This window comes from Aotus nancymaae, unplaced genomic scaffold (assembly GCF_030222135.1).
Source record: "Aotus nancymaae isolate 86718 unplaced genomic scaffold, 86718_ANA_hifiasm-v0.15.2.pri h1tg000040l, whole genome shotgun sequence".
NCBI lineage: Eukaryota > Metazoa > Chordata > Mammalia > Primates > Aotidae > Aotus > Aotus nancymaae.
Window position 1 is genome coordinate 95366743 of NW_026988454.1, and position 21539 is coordinate 95388281.

Sequence of the window (21539 nt, forward strand, 5' to 3'; positions counted from 1 at the left end):
CCATCTTTGCTCCAGTGAGAACTCTGTGAGTTCCTCCCTGTCCACCCTATTTAAAATTTACAACCATCCATTTTTGTTTTCTTTCATCTATAGTACTTACCATATATAATCTATAATATAGTTAATTGTTTATTTACTGTCTCCCCAGATGGAAAGAAAGCCCGAGAAGGCAGGGGTTATATAGTCTGTCCTCTTTCAGATCTATCTCCCTGGTGTCTACAATGGTACTTTGACATATAGTAGACAGTAGCTATTTGTTAAATTAATGAATGAGTGCGTAAGGTTAAGAATCAGGCCTAGTTTATATTTTACATTTCTAATTTATGAACTAATAAGCCAGGCACTTAGACTGGAAAAGAAATGCTGCAGTAAAGACAAAGACTATAGTTTTAGTAAGTTTTTTTTACTTTGGTAATAATTTCTTTTCCTTTTCTCTCATTTACAGTAAAGGAAATAAAAAAAATTATGAGGACTACAATTCAACATAATTATATATAGAGCCTCTGGACTGAAGCCTTATTTTCAAAATTACAGTTATTTTTTCTATTTCTAATATACAACTTCTTACTATCATAGAAGAATTGTACCTCCAGGGAGTATATTTGTATGATGTAACAGCTTCCTGAGAAATGAATAAAACATTCGGCTATAATTCTTAAAACATACAACAATTTACTCAGTAACAACTAGGATCAATTTTTTGGAAAGCAGTATATGAAGTTCAACTCTTCCCTTTCAGCTAACTGCCTTTCACTTTTTTCCTTGTCAATCTTTCTCCAAACTAAAATAAAAATTTTTAAATTATTCCTGTGCCAACACTCAGATATTACTAAAAGTAACCTTTTATCAAGCCAATTCTTTTAGAAGAAAAAAAAAAGAAAAGCTAACAATATTTGTATATAAGCACAATATAAACACCCTTGAATGAAAGCCTGTTTACTTACCACACAGACAACATTTACCTTTCAGCCATGAGAACAAACAGGACATTAAATTAAAATGAGCACTTCTCATTATCACTGAATAAGTTATATGAATCTAGACACTAGATCTGGATGTAAAATGTGTTGCTTCAGTTAACCAAAATTAAATTTTATTTTAAACCAGAACATTTTATAACAAGGGTACCTTAGAATTATTTTGCTAAGCGGAAAAATCCCTCACAAAACTAAAAATTCGAGAGAGAGAGAAAGAAGAGAAAATAATCCACTCTTTATTGTAAGTGCTAAAATGTCACATCTACCAAGCCTTTGAAGATTACTTTAATATCTTCTTTTCCCCAAGGAACTCATTACTTGTATTTCAGTGAAAACAGTGCTGACAGACACTGACTCCCTCATTAACGATTTCCTTTTTGGGGGAACTTAGCGAACTAATCATACCATTTTCAAATTCATTTAACAGGTATGTTTTGGTATACTGAAGATAAAGCCATTATATTACCTGCAAGTAAAAGTTTCAACTGTTTTTTAACTCTAGCGGTAACTTTTATTTTTTATTACTTACCAAGTCCTAAAAGATCCACAGTGGGCTCCACAGTTTTTTTAGGGCTGCTACTTTTTTTAGGCTCCAGTTGCTGATCTTCTTTCTTCTGTAGCTTTAAAGTAAATAATTGAATTTATTAATTTTTCTTAAGTATATTTAACAAGATTTTAAGCCCCAATTAATTACATAGGTTTTTGATAAAGTTAGTATTAAAAAAAAAAACAAGTAAACATGATTGTTGAACTTGCAATGACAATCCTTACACACTGGGACCCCAAAATAGCGAATAAAACAATTTAACTCTTAATAAAATTGTTCTTAAACACTAGCTCTTTTATATGAAATAATACATTTTGAAGAAATGTATTTCATATTATTTCCTAGCTACTATTAATGTACTTCTGTGATATGATTTGGCTCTGTGTCCCCACTCAAATTTCATCTTGTAGCTCCTATAATTTCCATCTTTTATATAAAATTATACATTTTGAAGAAATGCATTTCATATTATTTCCTAGCTACTATTAATGTACTCCGGTGATAGGGTTTGGCTCTGTGTCTCCACCCAAATCTCATCTTGTAGTTCCCATAATTCCCATGTGTTGTGGGAGGGACCTGGTGGGGGATGATTAAATCATGGGTGCGGGTCTCTCCTGTGCTGTTGATCTGAAGGTATTATAAGGGGAGGTTTCCTTGCACAAGCTCTCTTTGCCTGCTGCCATCCGTGTAAGATGTGACTTATTCCTCCTTGCCTTCCATCATAATTGTGAGGCTTCCCAAGCCACATGGAACTATGAGTCCAATTAAACCTCTTTCTTTTGTAAATTGCCCAGTCTTGGGTATGCCTTTATCAGCAGCATGAAAACGGACTAATACATCCTATCAGCTGAGACTGGGGAGGGCTTGAAGTCTTCATGAGCACACTGTTAACCCATCATCCACACACTGTATGATACATGAGACACAACTGCCAAGAAAAGCGTAATGAAATGGTATTTTATAAACTTTCTTCCTGAATCTACATTATTACTCACTTTTTACATATAATATTATTCTAGTTCTCAGAAGCCCAAGTCATAGTTACACATTCCAAACTTACTTTCCCACGAAAAACACTGTGTAGGACAGAATGAAAAAACCTACACCTACTGGACTCTCAATTCTAAAGCCCACCTCTATTAAACTAAGAAAATAAAATATCGAGTTGAGTGCAGCAGCTCACACCTGTAATACCAGCATTTTGGGAGGACCAAGTGGGAGGATCTCTTGAGCACAGGAGTTTGAGATAAGCTTGGGCAACATAGCGAGACTCTGTCGCTACAAAAAATGAAAAAATTAGCTGAGTGTGGTGGTGCACACCTGTAGTCTCAGCTACTTGGGAGGCTGAGGCTGGAAGATTGTCTGAGCCCAGGAGGTTGAGGCTGCAGTGACCTATGATAGCACCACTGCACTTTCAGCCTGGGGGACAGAGTAAGACCCTGTCTTTTAAAAACAAAATGAAATAAATAAAAAAAGAAAACATCCATTCATTTCTCAAACCATTTCAAGATCATTTCTTCTACAACTACCTAAAGAATTCACAACTTAGTTATTATATGAGTTCATTTTTTGTTAGCTATTAGAGATATGTTAACTTCTAAGAACATATATCTACCCTTATTTGTTTTTAATCACTATACTCTCCCTTATTGTCTAATCAATCAGCCTACATTATCAGATATCAATTCTTTAATAACTCTCAAACACAGAATTAGCCAACTATAACTATATATAATTTTCAGAAGTTTAACATAATCCATTTCACATTCTCTATTCTTTCACTTTTCAACCTGTAATATAGGTTCAGACTTATCTTGCTTATCACAAGGATTTCAAAATAATTTCAAGAAAAATATCCCCTGTAGTCATGAAGTAAGCAATTCTCTTCAACTGATGACTCAATCTGTGTTAACATACATAATCAAATCTGTAAGGGAATCTGAGGATCATATGGTCATAAGCATGCAGACTTCAAATATTCCAGGGTAGAATCCTAGCAGCTTCCTGAGGTAGGTCATCATTGGTCACATCACAGCCTATAATACTCTGGAGAGTGTCTTAGTCTCTAAGTAGGTACTTAAAAAGTCTAATCCCTGTTTTAATTTGGCTTAAAAATCAGAAAACTTTAAAGTTGAAAATAAACTTGGATAATCTGGCCAAACACATTCATTATGCAAATTAACTGAGGCTCAGATGTTAAGTGCCAGATAGGAATACAGGAACCAAAATTCTTATTTTCTGCCACTCCAAATTTAGCATTCTTTTTTGGGTGTATTTTACTGAATCTTCTTCCATGGAAAAAAGCACAAAACAAACTAAATTTGTGAGGAATTCCTTCCTATTTATTTTCTATGATCTAAGAATTTAGAACCTCTTCAAGCTAAAAATGATCTTTTTAAAAAATTCAAATAGAAATTGTGGATGTGGTGTTTGTAACCAAATTAGAACTACCTTTTTAAATGCTGCTGAGTATGAAACTATCTGCCACGGTTTGAAAAGAAAAAAAAAAAAAAGCCAAATCGGGCAATGCAGAGGTCTTCTAGCAATCCTGACTTCCACCTCCAGAACTATTGCAAACAATCTGGAAAATATCTTTCTTTCCAGATGTTCACACATGTATCTGTGTTCTAAAAGCTTCTCATCTTCTTTAGATTTCAATTTAAATAGGTAGTCATCAACCATTTCCATAGGAAACTGTATAACTGAGAACATAGTGATAGTTGAGCAAAGTAAAGAGAAGCATTAAGGCAAGAATAAGGGAAATTCTAAACAGTTTATCAAACTGCAGGTGGGACCCTTTAGCAGTTTTTGAAATCTATTTTACAGGCCACAACTAAACATTTTTTTGGCATATAAAAATGATACACAAAAGAAAATAGAGCACATTGCATAGAGGTAAATATTCCTAGATTGTTGTTTTGCACATTTGCACACACATGGGAGTACAAATCTGGATCATAATGTAAATGTATTTCTTAGCAGAGTGGTAGGTTAAGAAACACTCCTCTAAAGACAGTCTGCTCCTTTGCTCTTACAATGGGTCAAATCATAAATGAGAAATGTCTATGCCCTAATCCCTATTATTCCAAATAGCGTTGGCTATTCTAGATGGATTTCAACAATTCAGACATGAATTTTCCTTAGAGTTGGCATCTGAAAAGTTGTCCCACAAATCAAAAAAGCAAAAGGATTGATCACTTTAAAATCTACTTTGTATCCCTCCATTAACAAATCTTGTGGAGGCCATCACATGAACACATCAATGTGTGGTACAGGTAATTTTAGAGATTACTCTTCTATGTCTTCATAGTACATACATTATATACTTCTTCATATATGTTGGTAAAAACTACAAAGATTAAATTCAGATGATACTCTTCATCAATGATAAGTATAAACATAAAAAATTAACCTCTATTTTTATTTTTAAAACATTTAAGGACAGATACACCATAGCACAAACCACATAGGTAAGGATCTTCTTAAAATTCTAGATAGAGTAACAAATACTTAATCTTTTAGAGCTTAATATCTATTAAGAGTTTTTAATTTTCTATATAGTTTTCTTGAAAGATTTTCTAATAAAAATTGAAAGTTATTTTTTAAACTTAAAATTATTTTTACAGTTTTTGTGTAAAATGACAGGAAGTACTTATTTTCCTAGTCCTAGATGAGTAATAATAGCTAAAAATATAGACTAGAGAGATGCTACTGTTGGAAGGTGTCACCCAAAGTTCACATGTCAAAAATTTAATCCCAATATAACAGTGTTGAAAGGTGAAGTCTAGGAAGAGAGAATTAGGTCAGGAGGGCTCTGCTCTCATTAACAGTTTAATATCACTACCACAGGCATAGGTTAGTTATCAAGAGAGTAAGTTCATTATAAAAACAGTTTTAGCCCCTTCTTGTTCAAGTGCTCTCCTGACCTTCCACCTTTCCAAACATGGAATGATGCAGCATGATGGGCCTCACCAGATGCTGGTGCTTTCCTCTTGGACATCTCAGCTTCCAGAACCATAAGCAAATAAACTTCTTTTGTCTAAAAATGAGTCTGTGCTAGTCTGTTACAGCAGCACAAAACAAACTGAGATGGAATAAAGAAAATCTTTGCATATATACTGCCATTATGAAGGTTCAAAAAACTCTAAAACATGCAATCCCCTAAAACAAAGATACACACATACACACACAGATTCAATGTTTTTTTAAAAAACTTAAAAATATCTAGGTGTTGTGTTTTATTCCATTACATTGTACATCTAAACCCAATACTATCACCAGCAAATCAAGGTGGGCAAAGGCTATCAAAAAAAGACTACTTCCACACCAAAAGCAATTGCAACAAAACCAAAAATTGTCAAATGGGACCTAATTAAACTAAAGAGCTTCTGCACAGCCAAATAAACTATCAACAGTAGACAGAAACCCTACAGAATGAGAGAAAATATTTGCAAAATATACATCTGACAAAAGTCTAATACTCAGATTCGATAAAGAACTTAAATTAAAAAGCAAAAAAAAAAAAAAAACCATTAAAAAATGGGCAAGGACATGAGCAGACACTTTTCAAAAGAAAACATACACACAGCCAACAAGTGTATGAAAAAATGCTCAACATCACTAATCATTAGAGAAACGCAAATCAAAACCACAATGAGATACCATCTCAAATCAGTCAGAATGGCTATCAAAAAAAAAAAAAAAAAAGATGCTGGCAAGGTTGTGGAGAAAAGGGAACACACATACACCTCTGGTAGGAATGTAAATTAGTTCAGTCATTGTGGAAAGCAGTTAGGCGATTTCTCAAATAACTTAAAACAGAATTACCATTTGACTCAACAATCCTATTATTGGGTATATACCCAAGGAATATAAATTATTCTACCATAAATACATATGCACACATATGTTCATCGCAACACTGTTCACAATAGCAAAGACATGGAATCAACCTAAATGCCCATCAACAGCAGTCTGGATAAAGAAAATGTGGTACATATACACCATGGAATACTACACAGCTAGAAACAAGAATGAGATCATGTCCTCTGTGCAACATGGATGGAGTTGGAAGCCATTACCCTGAGTGAACTAATGCAGAAACTAATGCAGAAAAAAATCAAATCTCATGAAACAGGAAGTCCAGAACAATTTTCTTCTTGTCCCTCATTACAATATCTGTAGCAACAAGGCCATTTAAAAAAATCCAGATTAATCAACAAGAGAGCAGCAGTACCCTGTGTACACGCTAAAAATCCTGTCTCACGGCCACGCTGAAGTCTACTTAGTTTCTACAGCAAAGCACATTTGATGCTCTTTGTATTTCTTTACAACATAAATCACCAATGTTAATGTTTAGAGAGGAACTATAAGCAGATTTCCAAAATGTATGTCAATTAAACATTTTGGTTAACAAACATATGTGTAATAGATTATGTCTTCCTGAAAAGCTTTTCTAAAATGGAAAAATCTTCAAGAACATGTTTGACTTTTTCCAGGTTTGTCTATAACACAACAAGTCATTTTTACCAAATATTTTCAAAACATAAAGGTTGTGTTCAGGCACACTGGCTCATGCCTGTAATCCCAGCACTTTCGGAGGCCATGGTGGGTGGATCACGGGGTCAGAAGATCGAGGCCATCCTGGCTAACACAGTGAAACCCCATCTCTACTAAAAATACAAAAAATCAGCCAGGCATGGTGGCGCGTGCCTATAGTCCCAGCTAATCAGGAGGCTGAGGCAGGATAATCTCTTGAACCTGGGAGGCAGAAGTTGCAGATCACGCCTAGGAGACAAAGCAAGACTCCACCTCAAAAAAAAAACGTAAACATTAAACAACAAACATGAATACATAAACTATCAATTGGTACTTTTGCTCTGTAGCATACCAACTGTATTGTACTTTGCAAAGAATTACAAAATACCATTATTTAAGATACTTAAAACATAGCTATCATATAAATACAAAGTAAATAATATCTGGAAGCAAAATTTTAGAAGATATAAAAATAAAAATGCTATTATCTTGTTAGGATTTATGGGCAAGGATTACTAGCATGTGATAATGGTAAATTAATACTTTGATGACCACACCTTCCCTCATATAACTGTCATCCTTTTGAGTTTCACATTCAGCTCAGACATGGCAAGCAATATGTACAGAATCACTCCACTTTAAATTCTTCTGCTATTAAAAACACTGCATAGGAAATTTGTCTTTTAATAAGTGAAGAATGCAGTCAACTGTGGGTAGATAAAATTAGACAATCTATAATTTATTAAACAAAATTTTCTCACAAGCCAGAACATAAGTCTACTTAGATAAAGCAATTTTGTAAAATGTAATTTCCTTAGATTCATATTGAGCAGATGTCTCATTCAAATTATTAAAGCTTTTATTAGCAGAAGCTTCACCACCCAATCTTTTTGTGATTCATAACACTACTCCTCACAATATAATTGAATCAAAAACTATTTAGGTTCCAACTCCTACGTTTACCACCATTTCCTAGCCCTTTAAATAACAGACATAATAGCTGAGCCTCTAGAATGTGATTCACTATTCTTCAGCTGGCCAGTTAATGTAGACAAGAGCATAGAGCATAAATATATACTACAATAGGGAAGCTATGCAATTTTCTAAGTTCTATTGGTAATTATTCAAAATTTTCTTTAAGAACTGACATCTAAAATTATAACTTAGTTTATTTATAATCAGTTTCCTTTAATATTCCTAGAATCTTAGAGCTAGAAGGAACATAAAATGTATTACATTCAACATGTTCATTTTAACATTAAGGAAATTAAGTGACATGATTTGTCCAAAGGCTCCATAAGTGGCTATCAAGGCAAAGGTTTACCTCCTGACAGGGTTCCTTCCCCTGCACCATGGTGGCTTTTGCTGAATGATTTCTATCTATCAAAAATTAGATTAAAAATCAATATTTACCCAATGCTTAACAATACATGTATATTCTTACAATGACATAAAGGAAAACTGCAATAAAAAAAAAATTCATGCCGGGTATGGTGCCACATGACTGTAGTCCCAGCTATATGTGAGGCTGAGGTGGGAGAATTGCTTCAGCCCAGTAGCTAGAGAGCAGGCTGGGCAACATAGCAAAAACACACTCAAAAAAAAAACAAAAATGAAAACAAAAACACAATGTGATAGAAGGTCAGAGCAAGTATGCCATAATTTTAACTCAAGGTACACTATAAAGACCACATGAAAAGTATGATTCCTTGAAGTTCAAAGGTGATGACAGTTGTAGGGGATTAGGATTTTATAAAGGTAGTGACATTAACTTTTAGGTGTGAAGGAAAAATAGGAAGGAGTCAAATAGGAGACAGTTCACTCTGCTGCCCAGGCTGGAATGCAGTGGCAAAGTTGCAACTCATCACAGCCTTGATCTCCTGGGCTTAGGCGATCCTTCTACTTCAGCCTCCCAAGTAGCTGGGACTGTAGGCATGCACCGCCATGCCCAGGTAATTTTCGTTTTGTTTTGTTCAGGTTTGAGACAGAGGCTCACTCTGTCGCCCAGGTTGGAGTACAGTGCTACAATCACAGCTCACTGAAGCCTTGATCTCCCAGGAACTGGCAATGGCACCATGTGAAGAACATTGAGTGGGAAAAGCACTAGATGGTGGATATATCTGACTGACCTGTCACTCTACATGTAAGGAATAAAAGATAAATCTGAAGATTTTTATTTCCACAATGTGAAAGGAAATAAATAAAAAGCCAACTAGAGCTAGTATTCATATATGTCATTGTTTTTCAAAGGGGGTAGTGAAAAGAAAAAATATTACTCCTGGAGAAGTGTGTTGTGCATATGAACTGCACTGAGGAAGAATAATCTGACCACCACTGTTGTAGGTGGGAGGCTCTGTGATTGTGAGGTTGTGAGAGCAATACTTCAGGAAAAAAACTAATCTACTGCCTCAGTAGAACTTGACATTTGAAATATATTTTCTAACAAGTTACTCAACAACACATATTTCTCAGAATACTATCTCATCTGATTACCTATTGAAATCTTCATAGTAGGTTTAACTTTTACTAAAATTTTCAGTAAAAAATTCATTGAGTTAATATTATCCACTATATTACCTAAGTTAGTTGTTTACTCAAACAAAGCTTTTTGACTATGTGCTATAAATAATAAAAATCAGAATTATATTCCTATATAGATGGATAGCTATAATTACTATGTCTGTTTGTATCTGCGTGCTTTCTTTTTTCTTTTTTTTTTTGAGATGGAGTCTTGCTTTGTTGCCCAAGCTGGAGTGCAGTGGCGCGACCTCAGCTCACTGCAACTTCCAACTCCCAGGTTCAAGTGACTCTCCTGCCTCAGCCTCCCTAGTAGCTGGGATTACAGATGCCTGCCACCATGCCCAGCTAATTTTTATATTTTTAGTAGGGATGGGTTTTCTCCATGTTGGCCGTGCTGATCTCAAACTCCTGACCTCAGGTAACACGCCTGCCTCAGCCTCCCAAAGTGCTGGGATTACAGGCATGAACCATCATGCCTGGCCTGTATTTGTGTGCTTTCAAAACTGAATTACATACAACTTTAAAACTATTTTATGTGAGAAAAAAATCTTGCATATAACTTTTGCTTATTCCCAATATCTTATTAAAAATCTTTAGTTTCTTTTTCTCTTTACCACTTTATAATATAGATCATTTTCAAATTAAAGCTGTCAATACATAGAGTACTATTTTTTTGAATTTAATATTCTTTCTTAAATTGTATTTTTAGGGTTAAATTTATTACAATCTACATTTTATTTCCCCAATCATATGGACATCTTTCAGTAAATGTTCTCTATAAGGCCTACAGACACTACTGTCTCAAACAATATTTCACTAGGCTGGAGAAGTTATCAAGGATGTACATAAATTTAAGAAGTAGCAGCAGCCTTGAAGGCATTTAATGGATTCATTATACGATAGACAAAACACTACTGTAACATCTCTCTTACACGTCCATTCTCTCTGTAAGAAAAACTTCCAGTGTTATGGAATCACTGCAGATGATGATACAGCATATTTTACATTTGGACAATTACAAATATTAGAAAGTTTCCTGTTCGGACAATTTCTAACATCTCCCCATTTATCCATACTCTCTATGCTAGAGCCATGCAGAAAACAAATGGAGGAATAAATTTGTAGAGTTGACCTTCTTCAAAACCACAGAATACCATTAATGCAGACCAAAACTTTGGTCATCTAAAATTCAAAGACATTTTCTTTTGTGCTATATTCAGGATAGTCGAGTTTGGGTGCATTTACTTCAGAATTTTACATTTATGCAATTTGTTGGTATTTATTTTAAGACCATCTGAGGGATTTATTCTGTCATCTGATGTCTTAACTAATCTTTATTCCTTGGTCATCTGAAAATTTGAACAATCTGCACAGATATCCTCACTTAACAAAAATGGCGAAAAGAACAAAGTCCAGTACTGACCCCTGAAGAAAGCAGAGAACTTCCTCTAAACTGACATCAATTCTATTAATTGGACAGTTGTCTATCTGGCTCATAATCTATCCTACTATCTGATCATCTACATCTTGATCAGAAGCATATTTAAGAATCTTGGCCAATAAGCAAGCTTAGTCTGACAGGAAGAGAGAGAGAGAGAGAGAGAGAGAGAGAGAGAGAGAGAGAGAGTGTGTGTGTGTGTGTGTCACAGTGTCACTCTGTTGCCCAGGCTGGAGTGCAGTGGCAAGATCACAGGTCACTGCAGTCTTGATTTCCTGGACTCAGGCGATCCTCCTACCTCAGTCTCCCAAGTAGCTGGGACTATAGGCATGCACTACCATGCCCAGCTAATTTTTGTTTTGTTCTGTCACCTAGGATGAAGTGCAGTGGCACACAATCACAGCTCACTGAAACCTTGACCTCCCAGGCTCAGGTGATCTTCCCACCTCAGCCTCCCAGGCAGCTGGAACTACAGGTACACATCACCATGCCCAGCTAATTTTTTGTAGAGATGGAATTTCACCATGTTGCCCAGACTGGTCTTGAACTCCTGGGCTCAAGCAATCCACCTGCCTCAGCCTCCCAAAGTGCTAGGATTATAGGCCTAAACTACCATACCAGTCAGAAACTGTTCTTAAAGAATCCATGGCAGGCAACCAGTGATTGCTGGTAAGGCTATGGAAAAGAAGTAAGCTGTTAAAAAAATCCATTTGAATTTTGCATAGAATCCATGTCAAGCTTAATGATACAGCATTCATAATCCATTACATTTTGCTTCTAAAAATCAAGACGTTGGCCCATCGCTAATCTCCTGGTTCCCTAGTTTGAAGCATTTCTCAAAGAATGACCTAGGAGTGCTTTATAAGTAAATGGTTCTAAAAAGTTTCTTATTATTAATCCCAAATACTGAATGGCTACACTGCTAAGTTTCCTTAAAATAATACTTTGCAGGGTTTTTGTGGGAATCAAGCAAAATAATTTAAAGAGAGTTCCTTTCACAGTAGCTGGCACATAAGTGCTTCATAAATGGTAGCTGGTAGTGGTTGCGGTAGTACTTTTTATAGTTACATACCAGGACCAGTAAGCACTAGGAATACAAAAATGAAGAACACATGTTTCCTAAGTTTATATTCATACTCTAGTTATGCAAATGGACACAAACATAATCTGGTTCAGTGTGGATCAGTGTGATGATGGAGTTAGAAAATAGAAGTTTTCTGGGGCGCACAGGAGTGGCATGCTTATTAGACTTAGCATGTGTGTGAATGATGAGGTAGGTGAACACATGTCCCAGTTTGCTAAAAATAACTCCAGCTAATGCTGTTATTCCAACTTAACTGTTTGTTAATAGTGCCTGCTTTCACTCTTACAAGTATCTAATTTGAAATACCCATCATAATTATACACAGAGTCTTTAACTTTAGACAGGAATTGGCTACAGTACTGCTAAACTTGTCATTAATGGGTTCCTCTCTTGACAATGGTAAGCTCCTATTCACAAGACTCTGGATTGCATGCAAATACCCAGTCACCTCTCAGTAGTCAATTAGCAAGATTTTTTTTTAAGGCAGTAAACCCAATAGGAGTGGCTATATCTTCATCTATATCTTTAACACTCATCTTACTGTTGTTATTCTTATTTTTACACAGTATTCTGGAGGTTTGCAGAGAAGGAAAAAAAGCAGTATTTGATAATACTGCTAATTAGCAAAATTAAGAAAGAAATAAAAATTAGTCAAACACCTGAGTTTTAACCCCAGCATGGACACTTCCCAGCTGGATGACTCTGAACAAGTTACTTAGTATCTCTAAACATGGCCTGCTTCATAGGTTTGTAACCTATGCAGTCTCACAGAGCCCCAATGCTACATTTAATATATTCCTATGAACATCTTGAAATTTGTAATAATTTTCTCTTTGAATATTTTGTAAATCCAATGGGACGTAAGCTTAAACACAGGATATATGTGCAATATGTGTTTCTCCACTGTTCCTTGCTGTCCATCTGCCTACAGGGCTCATGACGCTCCATGAGCACAGAGTTCAAATTACAAGACTGCAAGTGAAAACAAGATAAATATATTGCTCTATGATAGAGTGAGCAGGGGTACTGACAGTTGCAAGAGACCATGCTTTCTGTTCCTACTAGAACTTGCTTCAAAAGCAGAAAGAAGGCAATGGTGTTCTAAGAAACTAGGAAGATCACAATATCCTATCTTACTCATGTCACTTCCCTGTACTAGCCAACACATACAGTGAAAATGATGACAGAGAAAGAAAAAAGGGCAGCCAACAGTTCTTTTTCCTTTCCTCATCGGTAAACTGAAGGTAGAGAAAGTTGATAAAAAATATATGTATCAAGATGTGGAATAAAAACAATAGAGTTAGTTTCTGCACGTTTCCTCTGTTCTGCTAAGAACAAGTGATATATGCACGTGCAAGCTAAGAATATGAAGTGTATCATTTCATTGATTCCATATGAGTTAAATGCTCTGTATGCAATTAAAACTTCACTGCATAATATAAAGACAAATTATAAAATTCATATTAAGAATATAAAATTTTAATTTTTATTGATTTAAAACAATACTAACAAAAATATACCTTCCTAAGTACAGAGACTGTGGAAGAAAGAAAAAAGTTTTAAATTTTAGTACCTTTAATGGTACTTTTTATTCCTGCTTCCCGAACAAGGGGTCTCTAATTTTCATTTTGCACTGGGCCCACAAATTATATAGGTAGCCCTGTAAGCCTAAGCTTTTGATTAGTAAAATAAGGATAAAAGTAGCTATCATATTGACCTTATGACTGCTGAAATAATAATTAAGATTCATATTACAAGACTTTCCACGTCTAGTCCAGCAAGCAGGGAGCTTGCAAGTCACCATTCTGCTTTAACAAGTAAAAAGCTGAACAAACTGGAAAATAAACACCTCTTTTTAAGTCTATCAAGTAAAGTCACAAGGCAAACTGTAGCCCTGAAAACAAGAGAGACAGACAGGCAGATCAACTTACAGGGACAGAAACCCAGCACTAAGGTAGGAAAACCTGAACTGTAACTGATGAACTGCTGGAGGCTCAAATGTGGACTAGTCTGAGAGATTAAAACTCCAGGAGATCCAGTCACAGGGTGGCCCTCACACTTTGGAGTTTTACCTCCAACATCTCAAGCAGGTTCCTACAGTGAAGATGAAAGGAAAAAAAAACCCCTGGGCTCTGGCAAGGGGAACTGAAAAATAATATGGTTGGCTTTCTGGATCTGTGGCTTCCACATGCATAAATTCAACCAACCACAGATTATAAATATCCAAAATAAATTTTAAAAATACAAAAAAAAAATACAAATTAAAAAACAGCATAACAATCTGCATAGCATTTACATTGTATTATGTATTGTAAGTAATTTATAGATTATTTAAAGTATATAGGAGGATGTATATAGGTTAGACACAGATACAACATTTTATATAAAGGACTTGAGCATCTGTGGATTATGGTATCTGCAAGAGTCTTAGAACCAATCCCCCATGCATACAAACAGAAAACTGTATTCTGAAATATGATGCAACATTCTGTTCTTTTTAAAAAGGCCTACCCTAAAGAGAAACTATTTTACCAGAGCCTGACCTCCTAGGAGTTTTATAGAGCTTAACCTACCTAGAGGAAAGAAAATAACCCAATTCTAGTACCCTCCAGCCATCCTGTCTCACCTAAAGGGTGCAGAATAGAGGAATTTGTAAAGTATATAACCCAGGGGCACAGGCTTATTAAAAGACTGAGACCTAATCATAGGACTATAGAATACTTCTCCTCCTCCCCCAAGATAATAAAGTCCTATTTATCTAAGTTCCTTTCACCCAGTACATCATGTCTAGCTTTCAATAAAAAATTACAAGACATACTAAAAAGTAAAAAGCACAGTTTGAAGAGAAAGATCAAGCGCAGTCAATTATGGCAGGGATGTTGGAATTATCAGACCATGAATTTAAAACACCTATGATTAGTATGCTAAAGGTTCTAATGGAAAAAGTAGAAAACATGCAAGGATAGGCAATATTAGCAGAGATGAAAATTCTAAGGAAGAGAGAAAAGAAAGAAGTCAGAAGTGAAGAATGCTTTTGATGGGCTCATTAGCAGACTAGAGACAGCCAAGGAAAGAATCTCTGCACTTGAAGACATGTCAATAGAAACTTCCAAAACAGAGAAGCAAAAGAAAAAAAAAAAAACACTGAAGAAATGGAAAATATCTAAGAACTGTGGGACAATTAAAAAGGTGTAACATACATGTAATGGAAATCACAGAAGGAGAAGGAGGAATGAAACATAAGAAATACCTGAAATAATATGACAATAATTTTCCCCAAATTAACATTGGATACCAAACCACACATCCAGGAAGCTCACAGAACACCAACTAAAATAAAAGACCAAAGAACTATACCAAGTACATCATTTTCAAACTGCAGACAATCAAAACTGATCCTTTGCCCTTACCTTTTCTTGCTTCTTTCCTTCCCCTTCCTATTTCTGGATGTTACAGAAATAGACTGAAAAGCCATATAGCATATCGGTCAAGGATACATACTCTGAAGGCAGACTGATTATATTCAATTCTCAGCGTGGCCACTATTCAATAGCTGTGTGACCATGAATAAATTGACAAACTTCTGTCTCTCAGGTTCTCATTATAAATGAGAATAATAATAGTATCAACCTGACAGAACTATTGTGAGGACTAGGAAATAATATATTTAAAGAGCTTAGAACAATGCCTGGCAAATATTAAGCACAAAGTATGTGCTTGCTATTTTTATTATCTTCAATGACCCATTTAATTGTTGACTCTTCCAACTGGGAAGCAACATTCTTAAGTATAAGCTTTAACTTAGTAAAACTACCTTCTATCAAAGTATCTATTGAGGAAGTATTTTCCTAATTTCCTATTTAAGGAAATTTCTAATTTACTAAGAATGACTCTAAAGCTTGCATGCTTATTGAACAAAAGCCTCTCTTTCATTAACTAGGAAATGAAAGCTTTGCACATAAAGTAATTGGATTTCTTCCCTTTTTATTGCCTCACTTGCAATAAAGCTTCAAATGATTGCAAAAACATTTTAGAAATTCCATGAAGGAAAAAATGTTCTCAATTTACTACAAGCCTGTAATAGAACTTAAAATATGGTTTTCTGCTACAACCTACACATCCTTTATCATCACACTTACTTTAATAACAAGCAAGTGTTAAAAAGCTATTACAACTTTGGCTGGTTTCTGCTTTTAGGCTTGCAGTCATTGTAGTATATGGTTATTTAACCAAAAAAGTAAAGTTATTATCATCTTGCTATTGCTTTCTGTTAGGTAATAATTCTTATTTTAGATACTCAATTCTTTCTTTTTAAAACTAGGTAAAATGAAACAGTAAGAACAGAGCAAACCATCTTGGCTCAAACAGTTTTTTTCATGTAGAAGTCAACATTGTTTCAGGCTAATTAAATTTACCCATTTAAAGATAACCTCTCAACTGCCAGGACATTCTGGATCCTTTATAAGCACTGAATAAGAAAAATATTGGCTTCCATACTCACTAGGATATTTTTCTTCATGGCAATACCTTATATTTACAAGAATGTTTATAGTAGCTTTACTCATTGAAGCCCTAAACCAGAAACTACTCGAATGTCCACTAACAGCAGAATAAAAAAATAAAGCATGGCATATGTAGACAACAGAAGAATGTTCAGCAATAAAAATGAGAATGTAATGAATGACATGAATGAATCTCACAGACACAATGGTCAGCAAAAGAATCCATACAGAGGAAGAGTTGCATGGTATGATTACATTTAAATTAAACCCAAAAACAGAAAAAACTTACCTTGTTGATATAAATCTAAATAGTGATTCAAAATTTTTAATAATCCTCTTAATTTTCTCTTTAAAAAACAGGACATCATGAGAAAATGGGGTGGGGAGGGGGGAAATCCTAACAGGAACTTCAAGTGCTACCTAGAGTGGTATTTACTAAGGAAAAGGATACAGAAATCAAACTTTAGACTCCACAGGAACATTCTTCCATTACCACAAATTTAGCATCCCCCAGCCCAGCTCCACTTTCTCTTCTGAAAAAAAAAGAGGGATAGAAAGCCAGGAAAGAAGAGAGAGATGACTAGGGGAAGCAGGTGGGTTTGTTTTGTTTTTGTTTGTTTGTTATTTGCACCTTCCCCTCAGGGAAGAAGGTTTAATAAAGAAACCTCTCCACTTCAACATCCTGCCTCAAGGCCAAGAGTACCTCCTGGATAGCAATTCCTAAAAGAATTTTCGATTATAACCTTCTCTATTCTGTTTTGCTTGCAAATACATTTGTACACGGCAAAAGAGTATAATATGAAAACCACAGAAATAGGCTTGCTTTTTCTTTTTTCTTTTTTTGAGATGGAGTTTTGCTCCTCACCCAGGTTGGAGTGCAATGGCGTGATCTCGGTTCACTGCAACCTCTGCCTCCTGTGTTCATGCGATTCTCCTCCCTCAGCCTACAGAGTAGGTGGGATAACAGGCACCCACAACCATGCCTGACTAATTTTTTTCCTTTTTTTTTTTTTTAGTAGAGATGGTGTTTCACCATGTTGGCCAGGCTCGTCTTGAACTCCTGACCTCAGATAATCCGTCCACCTCGGCCTCCCAAAGTTAGGCTTTCACTATAAAGAAGATTTGATGCACTACAGCAATTCTAAAATTACTTGAATATTTAAAAGTAGAATTTAGAAAGAAGAGATCATGAGGTCAAGAGATCGAGACATCCCAGCCAACATGGTGAAACCCCATCTCTACTAAAACTACAAAATTAGCTGGACATGGTGGTGCATACCTGTAATCCCAGCTACTAAGGAGGCTGAGGCAGGAGAATCACTTGAACCTGAGAGGCAGAGGTTGCAGAGAGCTGAGATCGCGCCCCCACTCCAGCTTGGCAACAGGGCGAGACTTTGTCTCAAAAAAAAAAGAAAGTGAAAATAATGGAGAAGTGGGAAGTGGGAATGGAAAGAAATACCTGATGCTGATTATTCTTAAGCAGCAAATCACAAATCTAACAAGGTCAGTGTTGGCTATTTTAGTCTGGAGATACACTTTTTCATCTAGTAAAACAGAGTTCTAATTTCAAATCCACAATCTGCTTTTGATTTGCTTTTGTTTCGAAGACAATTGTCAATTTCTAAAATTCTCAATCCTTAGTCTTTGGAAATGGGTTTGAAGGGTAGATAGCCCTTTACCCCCTTACAGATCTTGATTGGCTTCTACCTGGTTTTCAGGGAACTCAAAACAGCCTGGCTGTAGAAAATAAACATCAAATTCATTTTTTGACCCCTCTTTAAAATCAACAAAGAGATGGGGCCAAAGAGGACCTAAACTCTGTGAACATTTTTGAGAACTCAGAAGTACAATTACAAAGGGGATAACAATAAAAACAAACTTTTTTTTAAAGCAAAGAACACTCTCAATAAGTCCTGGACTATCTGTCATTTAAAAGGGACTTATTAATGAAGGTAAAGACCTTAATCCACAGCTGAGGATGAAGAGAAAAAGTCCCACTTTTGTGAAAACAATGGATAAGAGCTTACAGAAAAGAAGGGAAGTCCTATACTTCATTTTTATCACTGCAAGAAACTATGATTATACAAACCACTTTTAAACTTTCCAAAGATCAGAAGAATCAAACAACCTCAAATTGATCTTTCCTTAGATGTTGTTAAATCAACTATGAAAAAGGATTGCTTTTCCTTCTAGCAATCAGTTCCAGGAATTTAAAGTCTTGGAGAGATCCAAGATGGTCGATTACTAACAGCTCAGGATTGTAGCTCCCAGTGAAAGCGCAGAGAATGAGACAACTCCACACTTTCAGACGAATTTTTGTTGCTCACAGACCAGGAGATTCCCAGCGGAGGAGCCCCATGTGTCGCCAGAGTGACTCTTGTGGCTGGTGTGGCGGTTCATGGTGAAGAGTAAACGGGACCGGGTCCCCTTTTGGTCAATGTTTGGAGCTCCGGGAAGGCAGAGTCGCCTATTCAGCTGATTGAAAAAGTGACTCAAAAAGGAAGCCAGACCGGAGATTCCCAGGCAGAAAAGCACCATGAATCTTAATGCCGCTGTTTAAGCCAGCGCAGTGGGTTGCTCAGATTCTGGCGCTGGGAATCAAGAAGCTGGACGTCCACTCAGAGAACTAAGGTGGATAAATTTACAATGATGGGAAGAAACCAGCATAAAAAGGCTGAGAATACCCAAAATCAGAATGTCTCTCCCTCTACAGGGGATCACAGTTCCTCATCAACAAGCGAACAAGGCCTGATGGAGAATGAATGTGTTCCATTAACAGAATTAGGCTTCAGAAGGTGGATAATAAGAAACTTCTGTGAGTTAACAGAACATGTTGTAGCCCAATGTAAAGAAACTAAGAACCTCGAAAAAAGGTTTGACGAAATCCTAACGAGAATAGACAATTTAGAGAGGAATATAAGTGAATTAATGGAACTGAAGAATACAATACAAGAACTCCGTGAAGTATGCACAGGTTTTAACAGTCGAATTGATCAAGCAGAAGAAAGGATATCAGAGGTCGAAGACCAACTTAATGAAATGAAATGAGAAGACAAGATTAGAGAAGAAAGAATAAAAAGGAATGAGCAAAGTCTCCAAGAAATATGGGACTATGTGAAAAGACCTAATTTACATTTGAAAGGTGTACCTGAATGTCATGAAGAGAATGAATCCAAGGTGGAAAATATTCTTCAGGATATTATTCAGGAAAACTTTCCTAACCTAGTAAGGCAGGACAATACTCAACTCCAGGTAATACAGAGAACACCACAAAGATATTCCTCAAGTAGAGCAACCCCAAGACACATAATCGTTAGATTCACCAGAGTTGAAATAAAGGAGAAAATTCTAAGGGCAGCTAGAGAGAAAGGTCAGGTTACCCATAAAGGGAAGCCTATCAGACTCACAGCAGATCTCTCAGCAGAAACTTTACAAACTAGAAGAGAGTGGGGGTCAATATTCAATATCCTCAAAGAGAAGAATTTTCAACCCAGAATCTCATATCCAGCCAAACTAAGCTTCATAAGTGAAGGAAAAATAAAATTTTTCATGAACAAGTAAGCACTCAGAGATTTCATCACCACCAGGCCTGCTTTACAAGAGCTTCTGAAAGAAGCACTATACACAGAAAGGAACAACCAGTATCAGTCATCCCAAAAACTTACCAAAAGATAAAGAGTATCTCCATAATGAAGAATCTATATCAACTAATGGGAAAAATAGCCAGCTAGCATTGAACAATAATATTAAACTCACAAATATCAATATTAATCCTAAATTTAAATGGATTAAATGCCCCAATCAAAGACACAGACAGGCAAACTGAACAAAAAGTCAAAACCCATCGGTACGCTGTATCCAGATCCATCTCATAAGCAAGGACATACTAAGACTTAAAACAAAGAGTTGGTGGAAGACGTACCAATCAAATGGAGAGAAAAAAAAAAAACAGGAGTTGTAACTTTTGTCTCTGACAAAATAGACTTTAATAGTAACAGACTAAAAGAAACAAAGAAGGACATTACATAATGCTAAAAACATCAATGCAACAACAGGAGTCAATGATCACAAATGTATATGCACCCAATACAGGAACACCCAGATATGTAAGACAAGTTCTTAATGACTTATAAAGAGACTTGGACTCCCGCACAATAATAGCGGGAGACTTTGACACCACATTTTTAATATTCGACGGATCAACGAGATAGAAAATTAACAGGGATATCTATGATTTGAACTCAGAGCTGGAACAAGTAAACTCAGTGAACAGTTATAGAATTCTTCATCCCAGGTCCATTGAACATACATTTTTCTCAGTATTACATTACACCAATTTTGAAAGTGACCACATAATGGGAAGTAAATCACTCTTCAGCATTTGCATAGCATTTCACAGACTTAAATGAAATATTGGTTGGTTGTTCATTTGTTATTTTCTTTCCTTATTCCTTCCTGCCTTTGCTGTTAAGCACAATTATCAGCATAAAAGAGGTTTTTAATATCTATTTTTAGATTGCATTCCAGCCTGGGCAATAGAGCAAGACTCCTGTTCTCTCTCCCCATTTCTCTTTTTCTTTCTTCTCTTTTTTTTCTTCCCTCACTCCTTCTTTCCCTCCCTCTCTCCCTTCTTCCTTCCTTGATAGAAAAATAAATAAATAAAGTCTTAAATACGAAAGCAATAAATGTCCTAAGGTGTGGTGAGAAAACATATGGACAATGAACTAGTATCTATTCAGTAGAATAACAATGTGTGGCTTGAACAGGGTTAGTAGTTAAGTAGAGAAAATGGTATATATATATATATATATATATATATATATATAATTGCTATATTTCATCTCCCTCAGAGTCTATGTGTTATGCATACAAATTTATCAGGCTCAACCCCGATCTGCTGACTCATAATAACCAGGAGTAGCAGTTTTCTAAT

The 21539-nt window shown here is 35.7% G+C and overlaps 1 protein-coding gene across 5 annotated transcripts in view; it reads right to left on the bottom strand.

The window, feature by feature from the left end:
* The window catches only part of SMAP1 (small ArfGAP 1), a 200752-nt gene that overhangs the window by 22566 nt on the left and 156647 nt on the right, over positions 1-21539 (bottom strand). For all 5 annotated transcript variants that reach the window (XM_012471864.2, XM_012471863.3, XM_012471865.3 and 2 more), the window contains one exon: positions 1507-1597. In XM_012471864.2, the coding sequence (XP_012327287.1) occupies positions 1507-1597 (91 nt within the window). The remainder of the gene's footprint in view (positions 1-1506; positions 1598-21539) is intronic.